Below are 27,259 nucleotides of genomic sequence, written 5' to 3'. Positions count from 1 at the left end.
GTTAGTTCCTGGAAAACAAACAAACCCGGAAACCAATGTTTGCTTCTATTTGCATAAAGCATTATTTACTTTAAAAAGAATCCCGACACATATATGACAAGGTCAGTTCCATGGTACAGTACAGTACACAATTACACTGGTGTAAATTCCCCTTTTAAATATGATACACTGTATTTCAGCATAACTCATTTCTTTATAATATCAGCAGTGCAAAACTCTCCATGTTTTTTGTTTTAACTACATATCCAACATTGCAATTGATTCAAGTCACACAGTACATGTAATGAGACATGAATTGTGTAGATAACCAAATATAACAAATGTCAAAATTAAGAGATTAAATCATTTTAAGACCAATAAGCCACAAATGTGTCTTCCTGGAACATTAGTCTCTACCTTTTTTTTTTTTTCTTCTTACACACATTTGATGACATGAAGAAAAGTGCTGTAAATCATATTGAGATAGTGATAAATTTGATTAACGCGAGTGCTTTTTTGCTTTCATGAAATACGATAAATACATTCATCTCACTTCTGTGAAGCCAGATTGATTTTTTTGTCTGTTCAAGAAAAGATCTGCTCACGAGAGTTAACATCATTGTTAATTTTTCCCAGATAAGCACATTGGTCTAAAGCACGGATGACAGACAGAAAAAAAAAAATTGTGGCAGGGGGGGGCTTACAATGTCATTCTTAATGATCCTATAGAATACACACATCTTTGTACAGGTTCAAACAAGGCTTTAGGAACGTGGTGACTGGGCTGAGTTCTCTTTTACTGTCCATACCACTGTTTTTTTAATTGTTTTTACTGACATTTCCTCAAGAAGCAACTCTTCATTAAACTTGACACGGCAGTAAAGTTCATCCACTGCACAGTAACAATCTCTCGGTTTTCATATAGTAAAGGACTATCATAGCACTGATTTTGTATAGTCTGGACGGATTCAGGAATAATGTGATGTCACACTCTTGCTCCCACTCCCACACACAAGCACCGACACACACTGAAACACACAGGTTTACCGTATGGAATGCATAGCTGTGAAAAATTAAGAAAGTAAGTCAATGTTCAAAAAAACACCTCAAAGGTCATCGCAGTCTCGCTGTTCTGGGACGAAATCAATCACACGTGGTCAAATACAACTTGAGGTCAAGACTTCAATCATCATTTGAAAATCACCACCTGCGTCACACAGCGATTCTCTTCTAAGCAGCTTCCGCGTAAACTGTAATGGCTGGATATGAACTGCTGCCGCGACTTGCATACTATATGTACTCAGACTGGACTACATGTATTCTGAGGACTGATCCCCAGCTAAAAATACGGTCTTCCAGTGTTCGTCATAGTCATCATCATGCGCTCGGTAAGTTGATTTTATGCATGCATTCATTAATGAGCCAAAAGTCTTAAAGTCTTAAAAGGAGTAACGGTTCTGCTCTGCTCTGAATGAGTAAGTGGTTTTCGTACCATGAACACGCCACATTATTTACATCTGGCAACAACATTTTGTACGGAGCAATATAAATAAACAAACCCTCATTAGTTAGATAAGGCGCAATGGTGTGCAACAATTTCATAAACGTATCAAATAGAGCGGTTCACTCTCTCGTGATGATTACCAACGCAAAGCTTAAGCTCTAGTCATAAAAAAATAAAAAATAAAAGTCATAAAATAAATCATAAATAACAAAAAGACAAGCTTGTACACAGCTCAAGTGCACACACACACACACACACAGTCATACACACAATTCAGGGTAGTGGTAGTATCTAATGAGTGGTGTTGTTGCCTTTGACCTCACAAAGAAGGTCCAAAGTTCATTGCTTGGAATGATCAGCGTCTCCAAATGCCATGATCCCAGTGCTGCTACTTTCTCATCACACATCAACAATAACAACTGCGGCTTGAAGGACACATCAACAGGATACAGTAGTAGAGATGCTGAGGTGGATGATTGGTGACTGGCCCAGTGTGTGGGTATGTGTGTGAGTGTATTATTGGTCTAGGTAAAAATGGAGCTGGAGATAGGTCACGCTCTACTCCAGCCCTGTGTTCACAACTGCTGCGTAAACGTCCATGTACACAGGTCCTACACATTCCAAAATGGACGACGGAGGGACGGACTGCACGCTCCCAACTACTTCCTCGCAGTCTCCGTGCAGTGCTGGAACTGGGCGAAGCTGAGGAACACCTGCTCCAGTGATATCTGGCTCACACAGTAGTCTTCAATTTGGTATTTCTCTTTGGCTGCCTCCAAAGTACCAAATACCTGGGTGCGAGAGGAGAACGTGGAGAAAAAAGATTAGTAATGTGAATGTAATGCAACTCTCTGCCAAGAGATACAGTACACATCTTTCATACTATGAAAATAAAAATACCTGTAACCCTTTTTTTGCCCCTGTGTGCATACAGCTGTTGTTTATATTTCAACACTGGTCATTTTTATTACAGATTTTGCCATTTCACATTTTGTATTACTTTCATTCTCAGTTCATCAAGATGAAAAACTTGTTGGGCTTGACAAGAATAGATGAGAAGGAGAAGGAGACTAGAAAAGCATTTACTAGATAAAAAAAGAAAAGAAAATGCTGAAGCAATGACATAATAGCTCAGGTAATTGAAAATTGCTGTGTTACTTTGTCCACTAGAGGGAGATCACACACAAGTGTAAACCTAATTGTTAGTGTGAATTTCCACAATTTCCAAATTGCATTTAATGAATAGAGAAGCCTGTTGCCATTACCATTGCCTTCCAAGATTCTTCGGATTCTGTTTAGCAATTTACTAATATTAATTGCCTTAATTATTACGTTAAATGAAAACCCAGTGTGCCAACTTCTGCTCAGAAACATAACGCCATGTTAAAGACTGGAGTTTGTAGCTTGTTTGTCGGGCATGTTTGTCGGGCATGTTTGTAGGGCATGTTTGTATGGCATGTTTGTAGGGCATGTTTACACGCGGTGGAATTCTTTCCTTTTTTTGCTTTTGCTCATCTGTATTTATAGACAAATACAAGGGCAGGGATGGGGTATTCTGTGTGAGCTTTATTAACGTGCAGATCTTTTACAGTACCTGGGCCCAGGTAAGTGTTTTGTCAGTCAAGTGATAGTGCACCATTCCCTGGTGTTCATCCTTGAGTTGACTTCCTGTAGTGGGAGGAAATTCACATGGTTAGATCTGCTTTGCTACTCATGTACCGCAAAAGATCCCTTCAACAGCACAAGACCCACATTTGGTTAATGTAGTGCAGAAAAACAGACATTTCAACACGGTTATCTGCCATTTTAAGTAAAGAATTATAACTGTAAATGTAGGTGATACAACTAAATCACAATTTGTTCAGTTTGTTTGGCATAATAAAGAAACTCAAGGCCTACAATATAAGTTATAAGTTGTTTTTTAAATAGTTATTATGACAAAAAGTAGACACTATCCTTTAGCTCTGCCTAAATTTAATTTTATACTTATCTTAATAATTAGTATCTCCGACAAGGAGGTTATGTTTTAAAAGCAGTTTGTTTGATGTTTGTTTGTCTTTGGAGGGGCAGGAAGAACCCATAATGTTTTGGAGCATATAAAAGAGTGGATCCAGGTCTTTTTATCTTCCCACTTTCTGGCATGGCGAGGCATGTGAGTGCCCTTCTCGTTATTATTACAAATATCAAAATGAATGCTAACTACGTGACTCTGACCTGGAAAGGTGCTTTCAATGAAGTCTTTAAATAGATGCAGGTCACTGTCCTCCACCTCGGTCTCTATGTGCACTTTGGCCAGCAGAGTGTAGCCACTGCCAAACTTGCTCTTCAGGTGTTGGGGACTCCCGAGACATTTGATCTGACCGTTGACCATCACTGCCAGCCTGGTGCACAGCGCCTCACACTCCTCCATGCTGGCGAGGGAAGAGGTTGAGGTCTAAGTATCTTCACATCTTTTGCTTTTCATATATGAAGTTGTAGCAATTTAAGGTGGTAGAAATTATTTTCAATAACAGAAAATATTTTACAAAAGTAAAATGAACTGTATCACATTGTAAAAACATTCCATTACACCATTTTTTTTACTTAAGTAAAAAAGTACCGCAGTGTTGTAGTAGTATAGTACTGAAATAATTGCAAAAAACTGGGCAGTGATAATATCATATTATATTTTGTATTACAGTATATTACCGAATATTCTTGATTTGTAAAAAGAATTTTACGATTTAGCAGGTAGAAGTAATGATAATAACAAGGTAATACAATGTTGGTTTATAATAACGCATCACATTTTGTATTTAAAATCTTAATAAATACAGTAACTAGTAACAAAAGCTAAATGTAGAGAGGCACGATATAATGTATTTCCTTCTGGAATAATACAGTAAAGATTGGAAAATGCATAAAATAAGAATATCATACTTTTCTATAAACTAATAGATTAGTTAAATTTAAGTACCTTAAGTACTCTGCTAATTGTCCTTTATTGCGTTCCAACACTGCTGATGCCCAATACACTCTAAACCTCACCTATGAGAAGTGATGATTATGGCCTTGCCAGATTCCCGTGTGCGTGTGACAGAATCCCACAGCAACCTCCTGGCCACAGGGTCCATCCCCGTGGAAGGTTCATCCAGGAATATGACTGGTGGCCCACCAATCAGAGCCATGCCCGCACTCAGCTTCCGCTTGTTACCGCCACTGCATGTTGATGATGAGATAATATTTAACAAACCATTGTTCTACACAATCGAGCATTATCCAGAGGAGTATGTGAACTGTGGAAAAATTGTTTAGATTTTTCTGTCTACTCGCCTGTAGCTGCGGACCAGTTTATCAGCATGAGGCTCCAGCAGCAGTGACCTCAGGACATTCTCCACACAGCCGGACACGTACCTCTCTGGTATGCCTCTGAGCCGGGCAGACATACACAGAGTTTCTCGTCCCGTCATGTGGTCCAACACGGCGTCAAACTGAGGACAATAGCCGATGCGCTGCTGCACCTGCAATGCAGAGACAAATGTTAATTTTAAATATCAGCGCTTTGACAGCAATACGACAGATTAAGTGAATTTAAAATCGAAGCATTCTACCACTGAAATCATTTAATCTTTAAAATGTATATGTTCCCATCTGCTCACACCTTCTTAATGTCCCTCAAGATGCTGTATCCGTCAATGTAAGCGTCCCCGGAGGTAATGCTCTCATCGCCTGTCAGCATCTTAAAGGTCGTGGTCTTCCCCGCTCCATTGAAGCCTAGGAGGCCAAAACACTCCCCTTTCCCTACAGCTAGAGACAGCCTGTCCACAGCCAGGAGATTTGGCCCATTGCTGTACACCTGAGCAGAACAGATAACAGTTGGTCTGTACCACATCGTCATATCTCATGCGCACACACACACACACACACACACACACACACACACACACACACACACACACACACACACACACACACACACACACACACACACACACACACACACACACACACACACACACACACACACACAAACACAAACACACAAACACACAAACACACAAACACACACACACACACACACACCTATATTAAACCATGTTTCAACAGCAAGGCACAGTGTTGCAAACAAAAACCTTCAGACCTGTGCGTACAATGACTCCTGTGATACATACCTTGCTGAGCTCCTGCAGTATGAGCGGGCTACCAACCATAGACTCTATTATTGGCTGGCACTCAAAGACCCTCTTCCTCTCTTCAGCCACGTCTCTGTCCTCTGGAAGGAGCACTGCATTTTGAGAGAACTGACACACACACAAATAAATAAATAAGATGAAAATCTACCTTTAGAAAACCTTACCTTAAATCTGTTCCAATTATATCAAAGTACAGGGGGTAGAACATGAAAAGTAAAAACTGTAATCTTCAATCTTATGACCTGGAATTCAACCAAATAGGATTTAAAGTTTTTATTTTTACTTAAGTTTCCTCATTTAGAAATGTTTTGTCTGTTCCCAATTCTCTATGATCAGATTGTTCACTTCTGGTTCTACAACCACTACTAGAGTTGTCTTCAGGGATTTTGCTTTGCTCAGTTTGAATATAGCTAAGCAAACCTTGAAAAGAGTTTCCCAGGGAGATTGCCCACGCAGTGCAAGCTGTTGCAAAACTTTCAAGTTTCATCAGGAAAAAGAAAATACAAACACACCCAAAACACAGTTCTTCATTCCGACAATTTATCTATACCTTTTTCTGTCGTCTGACCAGGGAGGTGAGAAATCTCCGGATAGTGCGGACAAACTGCAGCTCGATGACAAACAGCAGAATAATGAAGACCACTCCTTGAACTGAAAAGGCCACAAGGAAGCGCCCCACACCAGGCTCCGACATAGAGAAGTAGTTTTCCTGGTATGTGATGTCTAAAACCAGCGAAAAGTTAAAAGGTATGTCACGTAAAATTACAGACATAGGGATGCAGACTTTATACTAAAATCTTGGAATTGAATCTTTATATATTTTGGTTATTGATCAAACAGCGGGGGGGGGGGGGAACATGATTTTCAGGGAAAAGTTCCTTTTTAATAGAATTATGATAATTATCTGAGGCAACATCTAGGCAGTACTTACTCAAGTACTTGCAGACTGTCTTGCTGATTGGACTGGAGGTACAAAAAGACATGAATTCGTAGTTCTGGTAGAATTGGCTGAAGGACATTCCAAGGCAGTAGTTTGGGAAGATCAGGAACACCTTATCAAGTAAGCGTGACATGTCCTGCAGCTTCAACTCTGGAGGAAGAATTTATAATGAAGACTTGAATGGAAATGATGAGGAAACTTTTTTTCAAATACAAATGCTGCCTCTTTCTCTCCTGATTTTGACATTTGACTTTGGAGAGTCACATGTCTCCTCATTGTCATTTCTAAAAGCCCACTTCTCTCCACACAGACTCCAACATGAGAGAAAACATGATCCCTCAATGGGCTCCCAACCACGTATACTGAATATTATGTTTGATTAAGGAAACACTAAACAAACTTCCCTTGTCAAAACCTTTAATCTGTCTATTTACATATTAGTCCAGGTATGAGATGATGAATGTTAATTAAAAGTGTGTTTGTTAGGGTCCTATTATATTTGAGGACTACAAATGTACACATTGACAACATCAGATTAGCAGTGCCTATATTATGCACTTTTATGGGTTGTGTATAGTTGCCAGTATGTTATTCTGTTTATAGTGCATGTTTAAGGTTTACTTTTTCAGCTAATCAGCCCAAAAAGTTCTTAGTTATGCTAGTCTAACATACATGAGTTTCAGACAGCTCACGTAATGTGTCTCGCTACCGCAGAGGAAATAAATATTCATATTTTTTGGACTAAGAGTGTCTCGGTGGAAACATGCTCCACGGGATACGTCTGAAAGATGTTCCTTATGTTCAAAACAGCTGTAGGAAAAGGTGAGGTCATTTTACGATCAGCAACATATTCTGCCCAGTGTGGTAACACAAGACACTTTTCCAGTGTGCAGTTAGCCAGTGTCTCCTCTCACCTGGGATGGTCATGATGGAGACAGCCAGGAAGGTGGCAGTGCCAGAGATCACGTTGAAGATGGTGAGGCGAGTGTAGGCAGCAGCAGCAGTGGAGAATAAAAAGCTGAGTAGGTACATAAGAGGCACAACAGCCCAGCCGTAGAGCAGCAGCAACAGCAACACATCCACAAGGTGGTTGTCCTCGACGAAAGCCTGGACTCCAAACGCCCGGAAAACCACCTGAGACCACAAAACAAGTAAACGCATCATTCATACATCAGTTCTATACATGCTGTATTTTTGGCCTAACACCCTGATGTAATATCAGATGTCATACTCACCAACATGAGGAGACAAGGCAGCAGGAAGTTGACAAGGTCCCACAGCAGGGCTGAAAACCAGAAGTTTGACAGGTAGACGCCGCTGACCTGCTGCACATGCTTGGATTTAATGGAGGACTCTGTAACAAGCAGCAGGGCGAAGGTGCTGGACAGAGAGGCCATACCGTACATCAGGTTGATGGCGATGGCAAACCCAGTCTTACCCCTACAGAGGAAAAAACATTTTTATATGGAATAGGGTTGATGAAGGGTTTTTTTCAGAAATTTCCAATTTATACTTGTGCCTCTGTATTGTTGTGAGAGACACTTACATGGGAACAACAGGCCACTAGATAAGGGCAACAGAATCTTCAAATCAGTGACATGTTAGACTCTTCCTCCTGGCTTTTTTTCTCCAAACCTCCTTCAAATCATTCCATTTATCATTTATAGGGGAGTTGCAAGGCCAGCCTGTCACGTCACTTTTCCGATTAGCAAGTAACTGCAGCGTTACAGTCTGCCCTGAAGAAGAAGCACCGCTCAGAAGGTGTATGATAACCTCTTGTCTCAGTAAAGTAACAATGGCCTAAAGCTCTTGGCAAGCAATCATCAACACCAAAAGCTCCCGGCAATAAACCGCGTTCAGCGGCAGAGAAAATAAATACAGTTCTTGATATCGGGCAAATCCACTCACTCTGTGAGCTGACTCTGGGCAATCTCAGACAGGTTGCGGGGCATGGGGTAATTTCCAGTCTGGATGGAAGCATTTGGCCCCGCTAGAAACTTGAACAGAGCATTGTCCACCATCATGAGAGCAGTGGCAGGTGTATGGTAGCCCTCATTGTTGAAGTAGGCAGTTGCTTCAGTATACAGGCTGCTGCCGCGGAAAGCAGCACCCACCACACAGCGCTCATTAAAGCTGCTGCCCTCCTCCTCTGCCTGGGTCAGGATGTAATCAGTAAAGTCTAAAGGAGCAACAGAAAGAGGACATGTGGTCAGTTAATACTCAACTAAGGAGTCAAGCCATGTATGGGTCTCACGGTGCTCACCGGTGATGTTGATGAGTTGGCCTAGCTGGTCAGAGAGCTGTGTTGCGTATGCGTTTGCCAGGGCAGACACAAAGGGACTTGCCCCAGGCTGAAAAGCCAAAGGGACCTTAGTGGGACCGTAGCGCCTGAGTGCCAGCTTCAGCGGGGGAGCATCATGGTGATTGGGAAAAGTTTGTGCCACAACTAAGGCCACGACAGTGAAGACCAAAGGAACCAGGAACTGAGCAACCATCACCTTCCAGTTCCTCCAGCTGTACAATGCCCTCTTCAGGAACATGGCATAGAACTGTTGCATGTGCAGTCTGACCTGTGGGAGGAGAAAAAGGGGAACTGAAAAGTGAGCCATGTGAAAAATATGCAAAAAATAAATAATAAGCATTTATTTTCCCTCCTCTAATCTCACCCCTGTATTAAGTTTGATGTTAGAGCAGTCCTCTGAGATGAGAGTGCCACTGTCTGTGAAGTCGGTAACATCGGTCATGCCACTGATGCTGCTGGCATCATCTGTTGTCCAGTCATGGGACCGTCTCTCATGTTGGTACTGCAGGGCGGGCAGCTGGATGGCCTGGATGTCCAAACTAGAATCCACCAGCTTTCCCACTCTGAACACACAAATCATGCTGCGATTATCCACTGATTTAAGGAAAGCATCAAAAGGTGACAGCAACAAACTAGAGAAACCCAATCTCATACACATATTATACATACATATTCATTCGTACGTGTGTGAGTTTATAAATTCAAACCTAGATCTACAGCAGTTTGTTTGTGTGAAGAAAATCACTGTCCATATTTCTTCTTTCAGCTGAATCATTTTTATTTATTTTTAAACCAGGACTTGCTTGCAAATAAAACTATTTCTGGGACTGATAATTCAATCATCATTGAGACCATCTGATTCAAGGCTGATCCAACTATATTAAACACTAATCTTGCCAGTTACAATGTGCCTTTGTGAACCTAGTTGCATATATCTACATCTCTCATCTGTGGAATTTAAAAAAAGCTTAATATGAATAAACTGACCTCTAAAACAGCATACATCCTAATTGTTGACAACTTTGCGACATAATTCTATTGAACGCTGTTGCTCATTAGATGTTCTAGAAAAATGAAAACACTTAAATGGTAGAAGTAATACTATCTATGTGACAAGCCATTGCTTACTTGGAAGCACAACACTGACCGCAAGAAGGGAGCTAAATGACCAAATGTTCAAACAGCAGCTTTTCTTGGTGTCATGTTTGATGTGTAGCATATATGGCTAGGGCACAGTGGTGGCCTCCCAGTATGATCTATAAATAATGAGGCCTGTGTTCCTCAGCAATGCCAGTTACAATGTTATACACTAGCGGAAGCAAGGTACAGCCGTCTGCTCTTGTGTGTGTTGCCACAGATATACACGTATTGAGGCCACATGGATGAAGAAATAACTGCTCATTAAGCGGCTTGCAGCTGGGACTCAAATGTATATACAAAGGGGAGAAGACATAGCCACGTAAACAATACTTACATTTTTTCCTTTTGACATTAGGGAGGAATAGCTGCTGTGTTCGAGTGAACAAAAAGGGAAACGGTATTTTTCCAGAACCTAGAAGTGTTCTGTTTATTTTTTAAACAGGGTTCCTGTTTTTTACTTTGTTAAATTGGTGAAATGGGAGTCCAGTGTTGGGGAAAAAAATATTTGTATGGGGGATAGAAACTGTTCTAAAGTGCAAAACAAAGACAAAAACAGATGCATGGAAATTTGGCACAAATTCACCAAAATCCACATGGGACTCCAGAGGGTTAAGCATCACAAATTCAAAACGGTCTACTTTGACATGTTGATTTTTTATTTGTAGAATACTGAATCCATTTTTTACTTTTTAAATTATTACATAAAATATTTCTCCTTGTACAGTGCGATGGTTTCTATCAATCCATGGCTTGAATTGCTGTTTAATTAAAAAAATGTGCCTAGCAGAAGTAGAGTTACTCCCAGAGTCTGATTCCACTGGTAAAGAAAATTGTGTTCATGTTCTCCCTTTTGATATTTCTTCCTACCTGAGGAAAACCTCTTCCATGGTGGTTACAGAAGCTCCATAGCTGGCGATACCCAATTCGTCTCTGTTCATCTCCAGCTCAGCAAACAGCAGCTCAAACCTGAAAGGAAATTCAAACGGTGTCAATCAGGAAAATGCAAAACACATGAAGTTATAAAATATAAAAATAAGGAAGAAGTACAAGTTTGATGCAGAGTTTGATGTGGGTTAGGAAATGTCACAGTGTGAGTTTGTATTCTTTGAAATATTCTGGGACATTCTCTGGTCTCCTCCAATTATCGTTTAGTCATTCGGGTCAGCAGAGGTCATTTCTGGCTAGTGCTCCTTCGAACCATTAGGCCACTTGACACTTTTCCACTGGGTTGTTGTGAGTATTCTACACATGAACAAAGACCAGACTGACTCACCTGCTGGTGCTTTCTTTGGGCAAAATATAAGAGAGCTCAGCTCCGGCGCTGCTCTCCAGAGTGGCATTGGGAACATACAAGTGGACAAGGCGGGTGATCTCGGACACATTACAGAGAGCATCCTTTACTATCACCATGTGGTAGCCAGCACCTGGTGAGCAAAGGAACAGAGAGGGCCTGTATAATAAATCGCAGCAATTATGTGTGTTCCCCACTTATTAACTTGATTTTCAATTTACCTGAAAGTCCATGCTTAATATAAAAAGCACTTAAATTATGTATGGCCAATTACATCTGATAATATGCAGTGCATACTCTGGTGTGCTCGACAGGAAAAGTTTTTGAAAACCTAATAGAACTAGCTTGTTGTAAAGAACAAAAGTGCAGGATCTTCTTTTTAAACTGGGACAAATACATTACTTTATAACTATCTTTATAATTTCTGTGCAGTTCTAGAAAATGATGAATGTCTTTTAACAACCATACTACATATGTCATCTTGTTGGCCCCCCCTTCTGAGCATGCTGCAGCCATTTACACGTCACCCTACACTCACCATATTTGTTCTTAAGGAAGAGTGGTGACCCGCAGCACTGCAGCTCTCCTCCTGCCATGATGGCGATGCGGTCACCAAGTAGGTCCGCCTCGTCCATAAAGTGTGTGGTGAGGAGAATGGTGCGGCCACTTTTCTCCCCTTGCAGGAGGTCCCAGGTGGCACGCCGAGCTGATGGGTCCATACCAGATGTGGGTTCATCTAACATCACAACCTGGAGATGGGTATAGTTAGGACGAGATGAGACATGGTCAATGAGGTGGAAAGATGGGACAAAGGCAATTACGCTGAATAATGCTTGTGAAATTCTTTACCTTGGAGTCTCCAATGAGGGCAATGCCAATAGAGAGTTTTCTCTTCATGCCACCAGAGAGGGTCTTGGAGCGAGCATGCCGCTTGTCCTCCAGGTTCAGGACACGAAGGATTCTGTCCACCTCATCGGGAATCTTTTCTTTGGAGAAGCCTTTCAACTGGAATACGAGGCAGAAAATGTTTCACATTCATTTAAATATAAATTGGAGTTGGTGCAAGGTTGTGTTTCAAATGTATCTTAATAGTTACAAAAAGTGTTTTTTATGTATCTTCTTTCAGAGATTTGTGAATTTTAAATTCCTTGCTGTCCATTTAATAAACATTAAATACATGTATAATATTGAAATGTGACCACTACAAAATATTTAGCTGAGGAGAATGTACAGTTGAACACAAAAGTTTTGGACCCCACTATTTAAGTACAGTAGGAGTACATTTGTGTTTTTGTACACATGAGCATGATTGTGAGTACCTGCGCGTAAAAGAGCAGGTGCTCTCTGACTGTGAGGTTATCAAACAGTACATCATGCTGGGGACAGAGCCCCAGGCTTCGGCGGATCAGAGCCATGTCCTGACAGATGTCGTAACCATTGATATAGGCCCTGCCACTGGTGGGAGGAAAAAGACCTACAAGCACAAACATGAAGGCAGTTGGGTTATTATAGTATAAGGTTGCATCTATTCTTAATTGCGTGTGAGAATTGCTTGCTCCATTTACTACTCACCTGTCAGAATGGACAGCGTCGTGGTCTTTCCTGCACCATTGTGTCCTAGCAGCACTGTAATCTGTCCTTCAAACATATTCAGCGTAAGATCACGCACTGCTTTCCGTGTCTTGTTGCCCACTTTGAACTCCTGTTGAGGGGTAAAGCCAAAACATTTATATGCCTGTATGTCTATTCCACCTCCACCGATCTACACTAAGTGGACGTGATAACCTTCTGGGTCATCGTGTGCCATTTTTATTTTTTTTGCAGCTCACCTTATTAAGGTGTTTGATCTTGATCCCAGAGACTAGTCCAGCTGGCTCCCCCTCAATAAACTCTCCTTTAAGAGCCTTTTCTGCATCCTCCTCTTCCTCTTTCTCATTCACGAATGCCATGCGAGGGCTGCTGCACCAGTATGAAGGCTGCAGATGTGGAGATCGACAGTAAGCGAGGGAGAGATGGAGGTCAAATGAGTGAGATAAAGATAATTGAGATTAAAATAAACCTGTATAATAGAGTACTTCAGTGTTAATTTCCAACCAATCTGTGGACTTAATTTTGGACACTGCATATTTCTCAAAACTTTTACAAATAAAGTAAGGTAATAACAGGATGAAACAAGGGAGGCAGAAGAACGCAATCATTCAAGAAAGAGAAAATGGGGTGACATTAACATTGTTCATATACAGCCTTCATTAGGCGGGATTCTTTCCTCCCACTGGTGCACTTCCTAAGAACCAAAGTGAAACCTCCAATTTTTTCAGGTGTAGAAACCGCATCACATTCATCATTTTAATGTTACAAGCATCACTGGAAAAAAGAAAATTGTTCAACTTGGACAAAATATGCGACTGACAATATGTAACCCTTTTGTTGGTACACTTCTCAAATACACAACTCAAGTTTGAATGAGTAACCAACACTGCTGTTGAGACTAAAGCCCCTGTGACAAGGGGCAAATGCAATGCAGTTGAATGGTTTTCTGCTTGCAATTATCTGAAAAATCCATATCTAATTTAACTGCATTATCTGTCCATGCTTACACTAATGCATGTATATTTGGTTACATCCTCAGTTAATGTATGTGTGTGCATGAATGTGTGAGCGGCTTAGTGCACAGCATACCAGTGCAAAGAAGTACGATGGTAGAGGCACTCCGTACTCCCCAGGAAATACTGCCTCCATGTACCAAGCTACCAACCCATAAAGGATGGAGTCAAACAGCAGCAAGGCCAGAACCTGGGCCATAGAGAAGTCATCATCCACCGTGACCGAGTCAAACAGGTTAGACCACTGGATTCCTGTACCTACGGAGGAGGAAATGGACGAAATTAACTTAAGGTCAAATCAGTTTTAAAAGACACACAGGAACAAAGACTTATTTATTTATTTATTTATTTATTATATTTATTGACTGCAATTTGTCATAGTTTACTTTTTGCACAGAAAGTCAAGTCTCACCTTTGCCTTCAAACATTCCGATGAGCTGAGCACCCATGGCCATGGCCACGTTGGAGATTAGGCAGGCTGACACCTTCTGGGCATGGCTCAGTAAGTCGTAGCGTGGCCACAGGAACAAATAAGGCAAGTAGCTCAGGAAATAAATGAAGCCGCCCGCTGCTGCCGCCACATTGGCTAAAATGATACAGAAAAAGAAAGAATTGGTGGTTGATGCGATGTTTAACAAACGCAAGACTCACGTAGGCCTAAACAATACAAGGTTTGCCACAGAAAACAAATTATTTGAACAGTGGAATCGCAGCTCTTATCACTCTGGAAGCAAATTTCCATACCACTAGATGAGCACACGCATGCATTTGCAGACGTGGGCAAGAGCTGACAGGGAAATTACTATGCGAGAAGAACTATTTCTGCTGTGAAACCCATTTCTCTGACTGACAGAGGGAGTCTGTGAGTGCTGTGAAGAGGACAAGCAAGAGACGGGGGAGAAATTGGGGGGGGGGGTGAGAACCGTGGATGAGGAAAAGGCGGTTTTTACCTTCATTTCTGTGCAGCATGACAAGACTTCTCAAAAGAGGTATTTGTGGCAGACAATGTGACATTCTGAGCCTGCCACGACCGCTGATTAAGTGCCATTATCTGCTCCCCAAAAGCTGAGTAAGTAGGTAGAAGTATCCAGAGAGACTCAAACACAAAGAGACCCAGGAGGAAAAGAAAAGTCCCTCTTTGTTCAAAAAAGGCAAAAGCACTGAAGGATCCTTTCTGTTGGTTTGGCCTATTTACTTTAAAAGCCTCTCTTACATCATTGTTTATTCGGAAAACCCTTGGAACAAGTTGGGCTTCATTAATAATGTGAATAGTGTTTTAGCAACTTCATATTTGTATAGAGTGTCACAGTAAAAAAAAATTTGCTTATTAAGTTCACTACATTTAGCAGTACTATTTTAATGATTTTAGGCTGTCAAATATTAAAGTTGAGCAATTATTCATGTCCAACTGTAATATCTGTGTCTGACACACACACACACATATAATATCTGTAACAAAGACTTTGAAGGAACTTAATAAAAAGTGATTTTTATGTATCAATTCTTGAGTTACTGCACAAAACATGTTTTGTGAGGTCAAAGCGGTCTTGTGAGGTCTTTGACCTTTGACCACCAAATGTGAACATTTGTGCCAACTTTGAATAAATTTCCTCGAGGCAGTCCGAAGATAACTTGGCAAGAGTGCGCTTTTTGTGAGGTCACAGTCACCATGACCTTTGATCACCAAATTCATATCAGTTCATACTATATTCCACGTGAATGTTTGGGCCAGATGTGATGAAATTCCCTCCAGGCATTCCTGATAAGATAATATGTGACCTTTGACCATCAAAATCTTATCAGTTCATCTTAGAGTCCTGGCAAAGTTTTTGCCAAAATTTTTAGATATTCCTTCACGGCATCCGAGATATCATGTTCACGAGAGTGGGTCAAATGGATGGCAGGACAACCCGAATCCATAATGTCTCTGGCTACAGCTGTCGCCGGTGCGTAGACATATATATGACGCTGAAGGTACTCAGCCCCATTATGTCAAAGCAATGAAGGAAAACCGTCTGGGCAAGTGACAGAGCACATTAAATTACGCAGAGAGCAGTAACACAGCATGATTAATGGAGAGAGAAATTAAAAACCAAAACAGAAGCTTTTACAGTCTGTTTTCTCCTCTGCTCTCCCCTTGTGGAGGAACAGGCTTTTAAGGCTTAATCATAACCAGTCATAATTGTAAAAAGCTAACAACAACATAACTTGAGCGTATGGTTGTGAAAAAAGAAGAAAAAATTGAGTCTGACAAGCATATGCAGTCTGGGCTGCTTTGCTGAGAAAGTTGGAAGGGGATTGACGCTGGTGTAAATGAGAAGCTCGGAATGAGTAAAAGCACAAAGAGTGAGAGGATTGTGAAAAAGGAGAACGATGAGATAGAAATGGTTCATGTTCAGGACAGACAGGGTGTTTTTATTTCAAGTGGCTTAACGGGGAAACAGCTCAGAATTGCAAGTAACTTGCAAAATTTCAAAGAGAACAATACATTTCTCTCACCAAGAAATGGCACCGTGATATACAGTATATGCTTACTGTATAAGGAATTAGTAATTAAGTCAGTGAGTGAGTGAGCATATTTTATAGCTCAAGAGCCTTTTACTAGCTAAGAGGGACACATTGACCTGAGAAAAAAACATACTGTACATTTCAGCCAGCTTCTCACCGAAGTTTAACAGTGTAATGTAAAAAGTATTTGACCACACATAGAGCACAAAGCAAGAGACTGACAATCAATAAGAGAGGAGTAAATATCATAAATAATAGTGGACTGACACAGAAAAACACACCTCGTGAGAAGAAGGCACTAATCATGAAGCTGAAGTTGATGGTGGTCACAGTAAAGAGGAGCAGGAAGACAAAGACCAGGGTGGGGTCACTGTAGGACAGCACTGCGCCGTTAGGGCTCACCTGAAACAACAGGTGCAGTTCCAGCTCTCAGTTATGACTTGCTAAGTGACAGCCTCCATACCAGTTAATGTTTCCATCATGACATTAAGCTTTTAAGTGATGTTAATCTGTAACACAAACTCACCCGGATACAGAGCAGCAAGGTGACAAAAAAGACGGAAATGGATAGGAAGAGGAAGAACATGAGGAACCAGGCGCTCCAATGGAGCCAGTTGCTGAGGCCCATCATCCTCATGTACTCCTGAGATGCACGAGGAAAAAGCAGAGGTAAAGGATCAGTCTGGCTATTTAATTATTAATTTTTCAGCAACAGAACAGCAGTCCACACAGAGGCAGAGAAACACACCTTGAGCTTCCTTTCCTTTTCCTGCACAACGGATCGCACTATGTTGAGGGAGGTGTACGTGAAGCTGAGCACCAGTAACAGGGGCAGTTGGTTCTGAATGGCCAGGATGAACACGTCATATATAAAGGCAGGGTATGGAAACCGTGACAGGACCACTCTGATCTGTCGCAGCAGAGGGGCAGCAGCAGTCCTGTTGTAAGAGCGCATGATGGCTCGATCCACTGCATGTTGCACCGCCAGAAAACCCTCTCGATAATAGCCTTAAAAAAAAGGGTAGATATTAACAGTAAAGAAAACATGTGAATAATAACACCATTGTACCAGGTAATCTGGGTCCAAGGATTTTCTCATGGCGTAACCCCAATTTTCTCCGTCCTAAACTCTTTCTCTCTATAAGTTAACATGAAAATGGGTAAGAAGCCTTGAGGAACCAAAGTGGAGCTGCAGTCGTGAGTTATGATGCATGTTGGAGGTTGGACATTCATATTCATGAGATTCTAAATGCTTGTAAGTGTATATTATGCTGTTAAGATGACTTCATCTTTTGGAGTATGCCTCCTCATCCCAACAAAGTTACATTCAACTTTGGAGCTTTGTTATGAAATAAATTCTGGGCTTGCACATGGGCAGCAGAACCATGTTTCCTCTAATCCCCAATCCATCATAATCACAAAATTTAAACCAGAGAGACAAGTGTGAAAATGAAATTAAAATGCATTTGATGTTTCCTGAACCGTGCTTGACACCTAACAAATGTCCCACAAATGATGCAAGGGCACGCTGTATCCTGTAAGTGCCAAGAGTGGATAACACTGATGGTGTTAAAGATGCTGACAGATATGGTTGCCATGGAAACACAGAATAAAGAGTGGGCTCTTGGGTGAAATTAAGAGCTTTAGTGTCTCTGTCAAAAGCAGAAAAATAAAAGCAGTTTGACATTGGTTTTTGTTGAAGGACTCAAGCTTTTCTGAATAACTCTTCAAAGAAATTGGAAGTTTTTTAAAATAATTTGACATAAGGTCCTTAATTTGACATAAGGTCCTTTTGAGGATGTTTATTATCCTCAAAGTTGACACGATGGAATGCCTCTCAAGACAGAAAAGGGAGAAAGACAAAGTGGGAGGGACAGGTAAAGAAACAGAGGATGTGGAAGTTCAAATAGAAGATGGGGGGGCCTTACCTGGCGTGCCCCCGTCCTTGTCAAACTGCTCTCTTGGCCCTGGCAGTTGAAAAAGGGGATAGAGGCTGAGTGTGTGCCAATCCAGGTCACTGTTCGGGTTCAGCTCCGACTTCTCCTTGGGTGGGGCATTGCGCGGGGTGAAGGAGAACCGCAGGTGGTAGCTCACCTGTGTGTGAGAGAGGAAAAAAGAGGACAAAATAAGTAGACCCCAACAAAGCTGAGTGGGGTGGTGTGAATTTAACACACATTGGGTCACATCTCCGACAACTTGGCTTCAAATACTGCTTGTACCTCTCAGTTCTGCTGTAGGGTGAATAAATCCACTAAGCAATAAATAAGCTTAAATTGTGCAGTGAATTAAAGACTGCTTTTTGGAAAATCTGATAAATAATTGTGAAATTTAGGGAATTCATATTAAATATATTGGACCGCTTTTCATTCTGTTAAACAGTCAGTTTACCCAAGACAGTTTTCCTGTTAGTCCATTCCAGTATACCAAAAAAGATTGGTATGAAACCTATGATAAGCGTTGATTTAATCTAACAACAGTACATGTGCCTCTATATACTCAAGGACTGCGACAAACTGAGAGGAGGAATAAAAAGGAGAGAAAACAGCAAGCCAGAGTGAAGAAAAAGGATTTTGGTTTTGTGCTTTGTTCTATCCCCATTTGTGTATTCATGTTCATGGTCAAATACACCCCTTTAGTTTCATCAACAAGGAGAATAAAGCTGAATTGAATTGATTTAAAAGAAACAGTGGGAGAAAGGCATGTATTCATGTATAAAATGTGGGTACAGCTGTGAGCTTTTGCTGTGTGAGGCCTTCAAAACCTATTAAGTCTGTCAGACGTCCATCACACCCAGATAAATCTTTTCCTAAATGGGCATCACACTGCATAAACCAGTGAATTAATATGTCGTTACAATGCATTTTTGTGCTTTTTAATATAACTGACAAGAGGATAAGATTGTTTGTGAGTCTAAGACTTTCCAAGCTGAATGCACATGTAACCAAAAAAGTGTTTCAGGGAGTAGAGACCAGTACCAGTGGGGCCTGAACCAGTATTACTTGCCACACACAATTAATCATACAGTATTCATTCCTTCTCCTTAAGCTGAGACCAGTTGAACAGAAACTGTATGTTACAGAGTTGCATGTTACCATTTTATCTTAAAGAATTTATGCTTTTGTTAAGATAAAATAAAAAACAGAAAAGCAATTACCAGACAGCAAAACAATGCACTGCAACTGCACCCATACTGTAAAAAAATGACAGTGTGTGACAGTGTGTGTGTAGCCTCCCTTTTACCTTCAGGGGCAGAGGCTCATCATCATGGCTGAAAGGGTGCTCGAACACCACAGCAGCCAGCAGCTTCCCAGACAGAGGGTTATTTCTCACGTATTCCTCAAACTGCTCCTCCGTTTCAAACCCACGCACTGGAAGATAAAACATTTACACACACATACACAGATAATGAGAACATAACATCAGTTGTGATGTGGCATTTATATACAAATTTATATACAAGATATAGATGCTATATCTTACAGTAAAGGGAAAAGTTACCTCGAGGCTGAAACACACAAAGGAGAACAGCAACAAAAAGTAGCTTGAAAAACCCCTAACAGTCCAAAAAAAGACTGAATGAACACAAAGAGCAGGACAATAATATTTAAATATAGATAGTTTTTTCACTTTTTCTTTTCACAATTTCTTCGTTCTTTATTTCTAAAGCTCTGAATGTCAATTGTTCAATACACTTATCAAGCCCTCGTGAAGTTATTGTGTCCGAGACTGGCAAAGCACAATCATTTGCGACATTGGTTCCAGGGTTAAAGCTGGGCCAGTCACATAAAATAAACACAGAGGGAACAGGTAAAGAAAGAAAAACACTTCTTCAACACGCAGTTCAAACAAGCTATCGACACACTGCTCTCAACTCAGCTAGTCCCAAACAGCAGTTGTTCCTTGCAGTTGCAAAGGGGCTTACTGTACATGCAAGTTTGTATGATAATTTGATTTGCTGGAATAAATACTGTATATCCACATTATTTGTGTTTAGGAAGAAACACGACAGCTGCCACAATCACAACTGCATCTCACAAGCCGGCTGTGTACCGATATGTGTATATCAATGGGTGGTTTCTATGGATGGGTACTTGAGGGTGGGGTTAGTATTGGCATCTGGGGTAGAGAAGTCCTTCTTCTTCGTTGGTCTTCTTTGTGTGCATGACAAAACTAAAACCCAGCCACGAGTCCCCTCCACCTTTCCCTTTGAACACTGAGACCAGCTAAATTATTCATTAATGGCTGAACTGGGATCTCGCACGGCTGCGTACAGGACAACCTGCAGTGACAAAGATCTGTCCACCTGCTGCCTCATATCTGTCATCAGACCCCGCTGCTATTTCTGCATCTTTCCAATCGTCTCAAAATTGGAACAAATATGTAGGCAGCCTGCGTGCACATCTGTCAGTCATAGTGTCTGCAATGTTTATCTGGATCGCAGGTCACGCAGAAAGGGCACGTGTGATTCTGTCATTTAGAAAGAGATTGAGTGTAGGTGTCCTGAGGGACGAGGGTAATAACATGCAACAGTGTGCATGTGAGCTTCCTTTCTGTCCCTCCCTTCACTCCCATCTGATACAGTCTGACACGAGAGAAGGGAGTGATATGTTTGCTCTGCTGCGGGTTGTTTTCTAGAGGAACAAGTATTACCAGGTCTGCCCTGAAGTGGTGTCAAGGCTCAGGTAGGTGGACTTTGTTGCCCAGTTTCCAGCCTATCAAGATTTGCTAGGCTAATATGACGACAAACTGCCACCAAGCAATCTAACATTCATGCAAAACTAATACTGAAAATACTTTTTCACATTTCAGTTTATGGACAGAAAGGGAAAAAAAGGGATATAAGATGTTAATGTTTGAGCGGTTCATTTGTGAGCCTTATATTTGCATTGAGGCAGACTTTGTGGACCAGTTTTCCGCCTGTTAGCTTGTGCTAGGCTCAACTATCACCCACCTGAGGAGATAGACAGGCTGCCTCGCACATCCTCTGCCACATGACGCACCACACTGGAGTTAACGGGCACATAGGCCAGCTGCAAGCGCTGCAGGAACGACTTGGGGAGAGTGTCGACAGCGTAGCTCTCATAGACCGTGGCGTTGGGGTAGTCCTTGAAAGGCACCTTCTGACGCAGCACGATGAGGATGCCGGAGAAGAGCAGAGGCAGGAGTATCTCCACCAGAGTCACCAGGATTTGTCGTTTCTGGGGTGCAAGAATAAAGAGATTATCATTCATCTGTTTGACGGGGATGTGTAGGGCAAGATGAGTGAAGAAGGAATTCAGGTTTTGGGGAGAATAATGGGAACAGGGTTGCTTTAACAATGAATATGATGCAAAGATAAAGATGACAGTGAGATTAATGAACTATATTGTGCATGAAAGTATATTCATCAATTATAATCACTAGAAATCTAACTGACAGTCATCAAATGCCTCCATAATTCAGCCACGGGTGAGTCATGTGGAATTAGACCACTTTAAGTTAATTTGAAACACACAACTGAGAGGACTGCAGCATTAAAAATAAACTCAATCCAATTTCTTTAGTGCGGATAAGCTCTGAAAGTTCTAACTACAAATAATCTTTAGTCAAGAAGGGGTCAGGGCATTAATTTATTCTTTTCACACTTCAGAATTGAAACTAGACGTTTTCAGACTATTGAAATAAAGCGTAATTTATATGACGGCCTCTTCCTATTGAGTGATTGGAGTAAAAAGTGACTTGGACAGTTTCAAGACATTAAACAGTCAATCTCAGAGGGGAGCCAATGTCAGACCTTCCCCTTTCCGCACTAAATCAAAGTTATGACTTGGAGGAATAAATAAAACCCAAGACACATTCCCTATTTGTGCAGATTCATAATTAAAAGTGTTTAAATGCATAAACACATTTTATATTATGACCAAATTTGCATAACACCATTTTGTGTAAACCTGAAAAAATGCTTTTCAGTTTCAGCACAAAGCGTTGAAACCTATCAACGTGGTCAGTCTAGTTCACCTGATTATCTGATTTAAATAATAGTATTATTAGATTTACGCTTCGTCTTATTTAAACGAAGTAGGTCAAGTTTTTCAATAGCCGTTTGTGATCAGACAACACAAAAAGGATTTTTGTTGAAAAAACATGTCTGAAAAAAAGGAATGAAAATTCACATTGTTATAAAACCAGTACTACAACACAGAACTCCTTGTACTGTATAGTTTACTAAAAGCTTCTGAAGTCATTACATGTCATGAGTCAGCACCATAACTCAGGGAAGCCATGGTGCTGCTGAGGCCAGTGGGACAGGCTCAATATGGACTGATATACAGGCAATGGCCTACTGGCAACTGAATACACTATTCGGATGAGGAACAAAATTATAATGGGATAATGGTCTCAACTACTGCCATACGGCATCTTATTAAGATTTGCATACATTTACATTTTCTCATCCTGCAGACTCTGTTATCCAAAGCAACTCACAAATTGGGGACAACTCTAAAGCTTCAGTACAGAGGGAGACCTTCAAGTAAATGTTTCTGCTGAAGCTGTTAATCCAGTAAAAGAACATCTCAACAATTACCAATTTATTGGGCTCATCTGCTTTTATTGAAGAAATATATTAAACATTGTCTAAATTCCTATAAAAGGCTCTTAATTTGGGTTGTGGGCAATATGAATTATACATATTTTTCTTAATCTAAATCCTATTATTTTTATTTTGTTCATGTTAAGCCGAATGCCATTGTAGAACAAAGAACAAGCTCAACGATACCATCCTTAAGTATGCCATCATGACATCATCCAATTTGCAAAGCACTGAAATCCCATCATCGATCAAAACCTGCTGTAGCTAAACTGGAAATATGTCAAAGGACTCCTTGCGAAGGTAAAACATGATAATACATTACATTCTCAATAAATATATGTGATTAATATGGACCCTGAGTTTGTGTTGTGCAGCCAAGATGGACAAGCTACACCCAGATGAACAATATTTTTTCCTGCCAAGGCCTAATGGAGTGTCTGTAGTCTCCAGACAACCACAACTGGCGCAGCAGTGGGTTGACAAAGTGTTCTGGTGCAACAGCCCTAGACAAGTATGCTTTGCAGCAGATAGAAAATTCCATTTTAAGAATAGCCATAGCATTGTGAAACCATCAACTGATATTAATGCTATGCAAGCAGCCATTCAGAGCAATACACAGCCAGAAATGTGCCAAATGAGGAAAATCGGACAATGTTTTTTGTAAAAATTCTTTCCTATCTTCTGCAAACTGAGGACAGAACCTGAGGCTGGTGATATAATGTTCCATAAAAAAGAAACGTGCAAGAATCGATTAATCTGCTACCCTCTAGATTTTGATCAGGTGTGTGTAACCTGACTAACATGTTAGCCAACAAATGAATGGGTAAACATACAACGCAGACACATTCATTTATAGTTATATAATAGGAAGAAAAATATGATTGTAATAATACCTGTCCCATGATATATGTCTCAACAATTTTTAAAAAAAGTAAAAAAGCAACCAAATAACTGAAAGTACACAGTGATTTCCCCACCACCTGACCAAGCTGGAGCCGGAGATACAACAGGGAACAGAAACACTGGGGTCAACCATTTTCCACGTGGTAGCTGTGTAACGTCATAAATTTTTAGAAATCAACATGTTAGTCAGTTAACTGTATTTATGATAGCACATGGGCCTACACCTGAATAAATACTGTTGTAGGGGCCTCTTGCTCTGTAAACACAGAGCTACGTCTGACAATTCACAGTTGCAAACAATGTCCACGACTCAATAAGGGTGTAAGTTCACCTCCTGCACGCTCACCTGCTGAAGATAGTTTTTCCAAACCAGCAGTCCAAATTGTCTCGCGATGGTCATTTTGATCAGTACACAGGGCTCAGTCCCGTCAGCCTTCTACAGTGGTCGGAGACAGAAAAGAGAATGATACTTTGAGCTTGCGGGTAAAGCCCCTGATGTAGTCTTTCTGAATGTTAGCTTTTCAGTTTCTGACCAACATTGCTGGTTGCAACCATTTCTGTTATTAGTTTCTATTTTACAACAAAAACAAAAAAAAGAGAAGTGAAATTGGGCTATAGGTAGAATCAAAATTAGAATCATGTTTTTGTGTTATTCAAGAGAAAAAATGTAAGTACAAATATTATGGGGAGGGGGAAATGCAGGATTTTTTAAATTAAGAGGCGATGTCAGTCTGGAAATTAGTTCAGTTAGAAAAAAGAAAACAAAAGGCAAATGAGTTAAACCAGTTGCAGAGGGAAAGAGAGGTCGTTTGAGTCAAAACAGTGATTTATTATAGTCTCAGACAAAAACAAAGACTTCTTATATAAAAGTTTGCTAATATTGATAATCACATACACAGAGAGTGTAGATAAAAAGATCAATAAAATGAAATGTTAAAGCTTCAGGAAAACCTGATTTACGTCGTGGGAACCTCATACCACCAATATTTTGCCTCAATTGACTCATAGTTCACAGCACATAAGTACCTGAATGCAACACCACAGGTGATGTATAATTGAATTCAGAAGACCATTGGCTTCATAGCGAGGGCGACTATTTATCCGTGTGTTTGCTCTAGTAAACATTTCGTTTAAAAAAAACAATAACTCATTAATACAGACGTGAATGTTTTCCTTATTATCTGAAAACCCGCCTCTTTCTCTTCTCTGATTGGTCCAGCGCGGACTTCTGGCCCTCCTGATTGGACTATCGACCTGTTCGTCAACCCCCGTGAGACTCTGGTGAATGCTAATAATGGAGCTGAAGGAGGAAAAGGCGAAGTAATTCAGAAATACAACACGCCGACTCACAAACCGCTCTTCAAATGTCTTTTTTTGGAATTGACCCGACGATGGTTTGTCACACGACCGTGTCGAATTACCTGAAAAAAGGATGGTTTCGACACATGCACGTCACGAGCGGTGGTCCTGTCGAGGTGGAAAACAGTTCCTCCTGGGGTTTTCAGTGTGAGTCACACCAGTAACACGAGCAACACTGCGGGGTTTCTCCCTTCGCCGACACCACCGAGGCTCGGCGAGGCATGTGTGGTGAAACAGAGGTCGTCGTCTGCTGCCCGGTCCCCGCTCCTCTCCTCCTGTCAGTGCCTTGCTAGCGAGATGACATTGCACCAGCCGCGGGACAGGACCGTGAACACATCGCAAAATGTAGGGACAACCGTCAACAAAGCAGCCCACGTGACCCCACTGGAACTGAAGTGTCACGTGATCGCAAACAGCTGGACTCCGTGGCCACATCTGCACGGAAACTGCAGCATATAATCATAATAATAATAATAATAATATATGTATATATATATATATATATATATATATATATATATACCCACACAAGCACATACATATGGTGCAGTTTTTATGTTGAAGTTCATTTTTTAAATTCAATTACCATATATTTATTAGTACAATATCTTTTAGTAGTGGTATGTTGTACATTGTTTCATTGGTGTTCTCATTATAGGAGCACTTTTGTAATGTGATGATGCATAGACTTGCAAAAGACAAAAAAAAGAGATTACCCCCCCCCAAAAAAAAAAACAGTGTAGAAACTTTATTCCCTATTATCACCCTTCAAATTGTCTGGATCCTACAATTCCCCTTAATGCAACGCAATAGTGCAGTCTTGGAATGGAACTAAGTACATATAGTTGAGTACTTATACATAAGTACAAATTGGCTCTCATTCTACTTTACTTAATTTATTTCTGTTTATGCCATTTCATACTGCGAGAGAAATATTGTACTATTGCTCCTACACTCTGCTACTTCCCTAGCATACTTCTTGTCCTGCTTTTGAGGACATCAACCTCGCCCAGGCTTGTGCTCTTATCACAAAAAAAGCCATGAAAAACAACCTGCTTTGTATCTGTTTTTAGGAATTCTGAATTATAATTTTTTAACTAAAGAGGACCAATGTGGAATGATTATTCTCCCATTCTCTTTTGTCTATTCATAATTATGCAGATCTGAAAATTACTATAATCGAATTTGATACCGCATATGTAGGAATCTTGTAAAATCCTGGCAATAGCCTTGCATAATAGTGCCACCTGGTTTTGATGAGCCTTTCAACACAACTTGAACTCAGTTTACAGTCTGTCAGAGTACAAACACAACAGTGAGCTTTCAGCTGACCTTTTTTTTTTTTTTAAAGAAACATGCTCCTTTTGTTACTTATATTGCTCAAGATGATACAGCACACTGCAATAAGTTGTTAATAATAATAATAAATTTCACCAATCTCAGCCTTGATTCAATAGTCAATAAATTACATCAAACTACATCTGTGTGTGTGCAAAGGCATGAAAAAAAGCATTGTAAAGAAACTTGCATGATGGGTTTTTATTATTATTATTTGAACCCAATACAAAAAATGACATCCACATCACCGGTCTAATGACGAAATACTGAACTGTAAAAAAAACATGTTTCACATAGAAAACTGCCTTTTTGGAATCAAGCAATAACAATTTCAAGTAGTGGCATATTCTTTTCTCTTTTTATACATATAGTACTATGTACATTTATAAAACACAGGCAATAACCAGTCTGGAGCAACAGTTTAAAAAATGTATTTACAGTTGGTCACAATCCCTCAGACATTGTGTACTCAAGAACCCATCAAGTCTTTCATTTCTCTCCGAGGAAGCAAGTCAAATGCATTCAAAAAATACTTCAGTATTGATTGTTCAAGCATAAAAAAAATAAAATGGTAACATTTCATCCAATCATGTCGCTTCTGTGATGATCAAAGTGCTAGACCGGATTCAGATGGGAGGAACTACAACTC

The 27,259-nt window shown here is 40.6% G+C and overlaps 1 protein-coding gene across 2 annotated transcripts; it reads right to left on the bottom strand.

The window, feature by feature from the left end:
• Positions 1-38: 38 nt before the first annotated feature.
• Positions 39-25,632, bottom strand: abca3b (ATP-binding cassette, sub-family A (ABC1), member 3b). Of its 2 annotated transcripts, XM_035614877.2 has the most exons (32): positions 25,335-25,632; positions 25,107-25,213; positions 24,260-24,349; positions 21,391-21,637; positions 19,680-19,807; positions 18,368-18,533; positions 17,188-17,447; positions 16,966-17,082; positions 16,721-16,841; positions 14,344-14,517; positions 14,008-14,189; positions 13,158-13,304; positions 12,901-13,030; positions 12,648-12,802; positions 12,178-12,333; positions 11,867-12,077; positions 11,311-11,461; positions 10,905-11,003; positions 9,262-9,460; positions 8,859-9,165; positions 8,504-8,774; positions 7,831-8,035; positions 7,510-7,729; positions 6,587-6,745; positions 6,206-6,378; positions 5,635-5,763; positions 5,124-5,318; positions 4,796-4,983; positions 4,511-4,681; positions 3,698-3,894; positions 3,078-3,151; positions 39-2,274 (listed from the first exon to the last, which is right to left on the bottom strand). In XM_035614877.2, exons 3-32 carry the CDS (start codon positions 24,311-24,313, stop codon positions 2,143-2,145), a joined length of 5,118 nt encoding a protein of 1,705 aa, XP_035470770.2. In that variant the 5' UTR covers positions 24,314-24,349; positions 25,107-25,213; positions 25,335-25,632; the 3' UTR covers positions 39-2,142. The 2 variants fall into 2 exon arrangements, with proteins under 2 accessions (XP_035470770.2, XP_047184279.1); XM_047328323.1 differs by lacking the exon at positions 25,107-25,213.
• Positions 25,633-27,259: the final 1,627 nt, after the last annotated feature.

Source organism: Scophthalmus maximus, chromosome 17 (genome assembly GCF_022379125.1).
Source record: "Scophthalmus maximus strain ysfricsl-2021 chromosome 17, ASM2237912v1, whole genome shotgun sequence".
NCBI lineage: Eukaryota > Metazoa > Chordata > Actinopteri > Pleuronectiformes > Scophthalmidae > Scophthalmus > Scophthalmus maximus.
The sequence above is the reverse complement of the archived record's forward strand: the minus strand, read 5'-3'. Positions and strand labels throughout refer to the sequence as shown.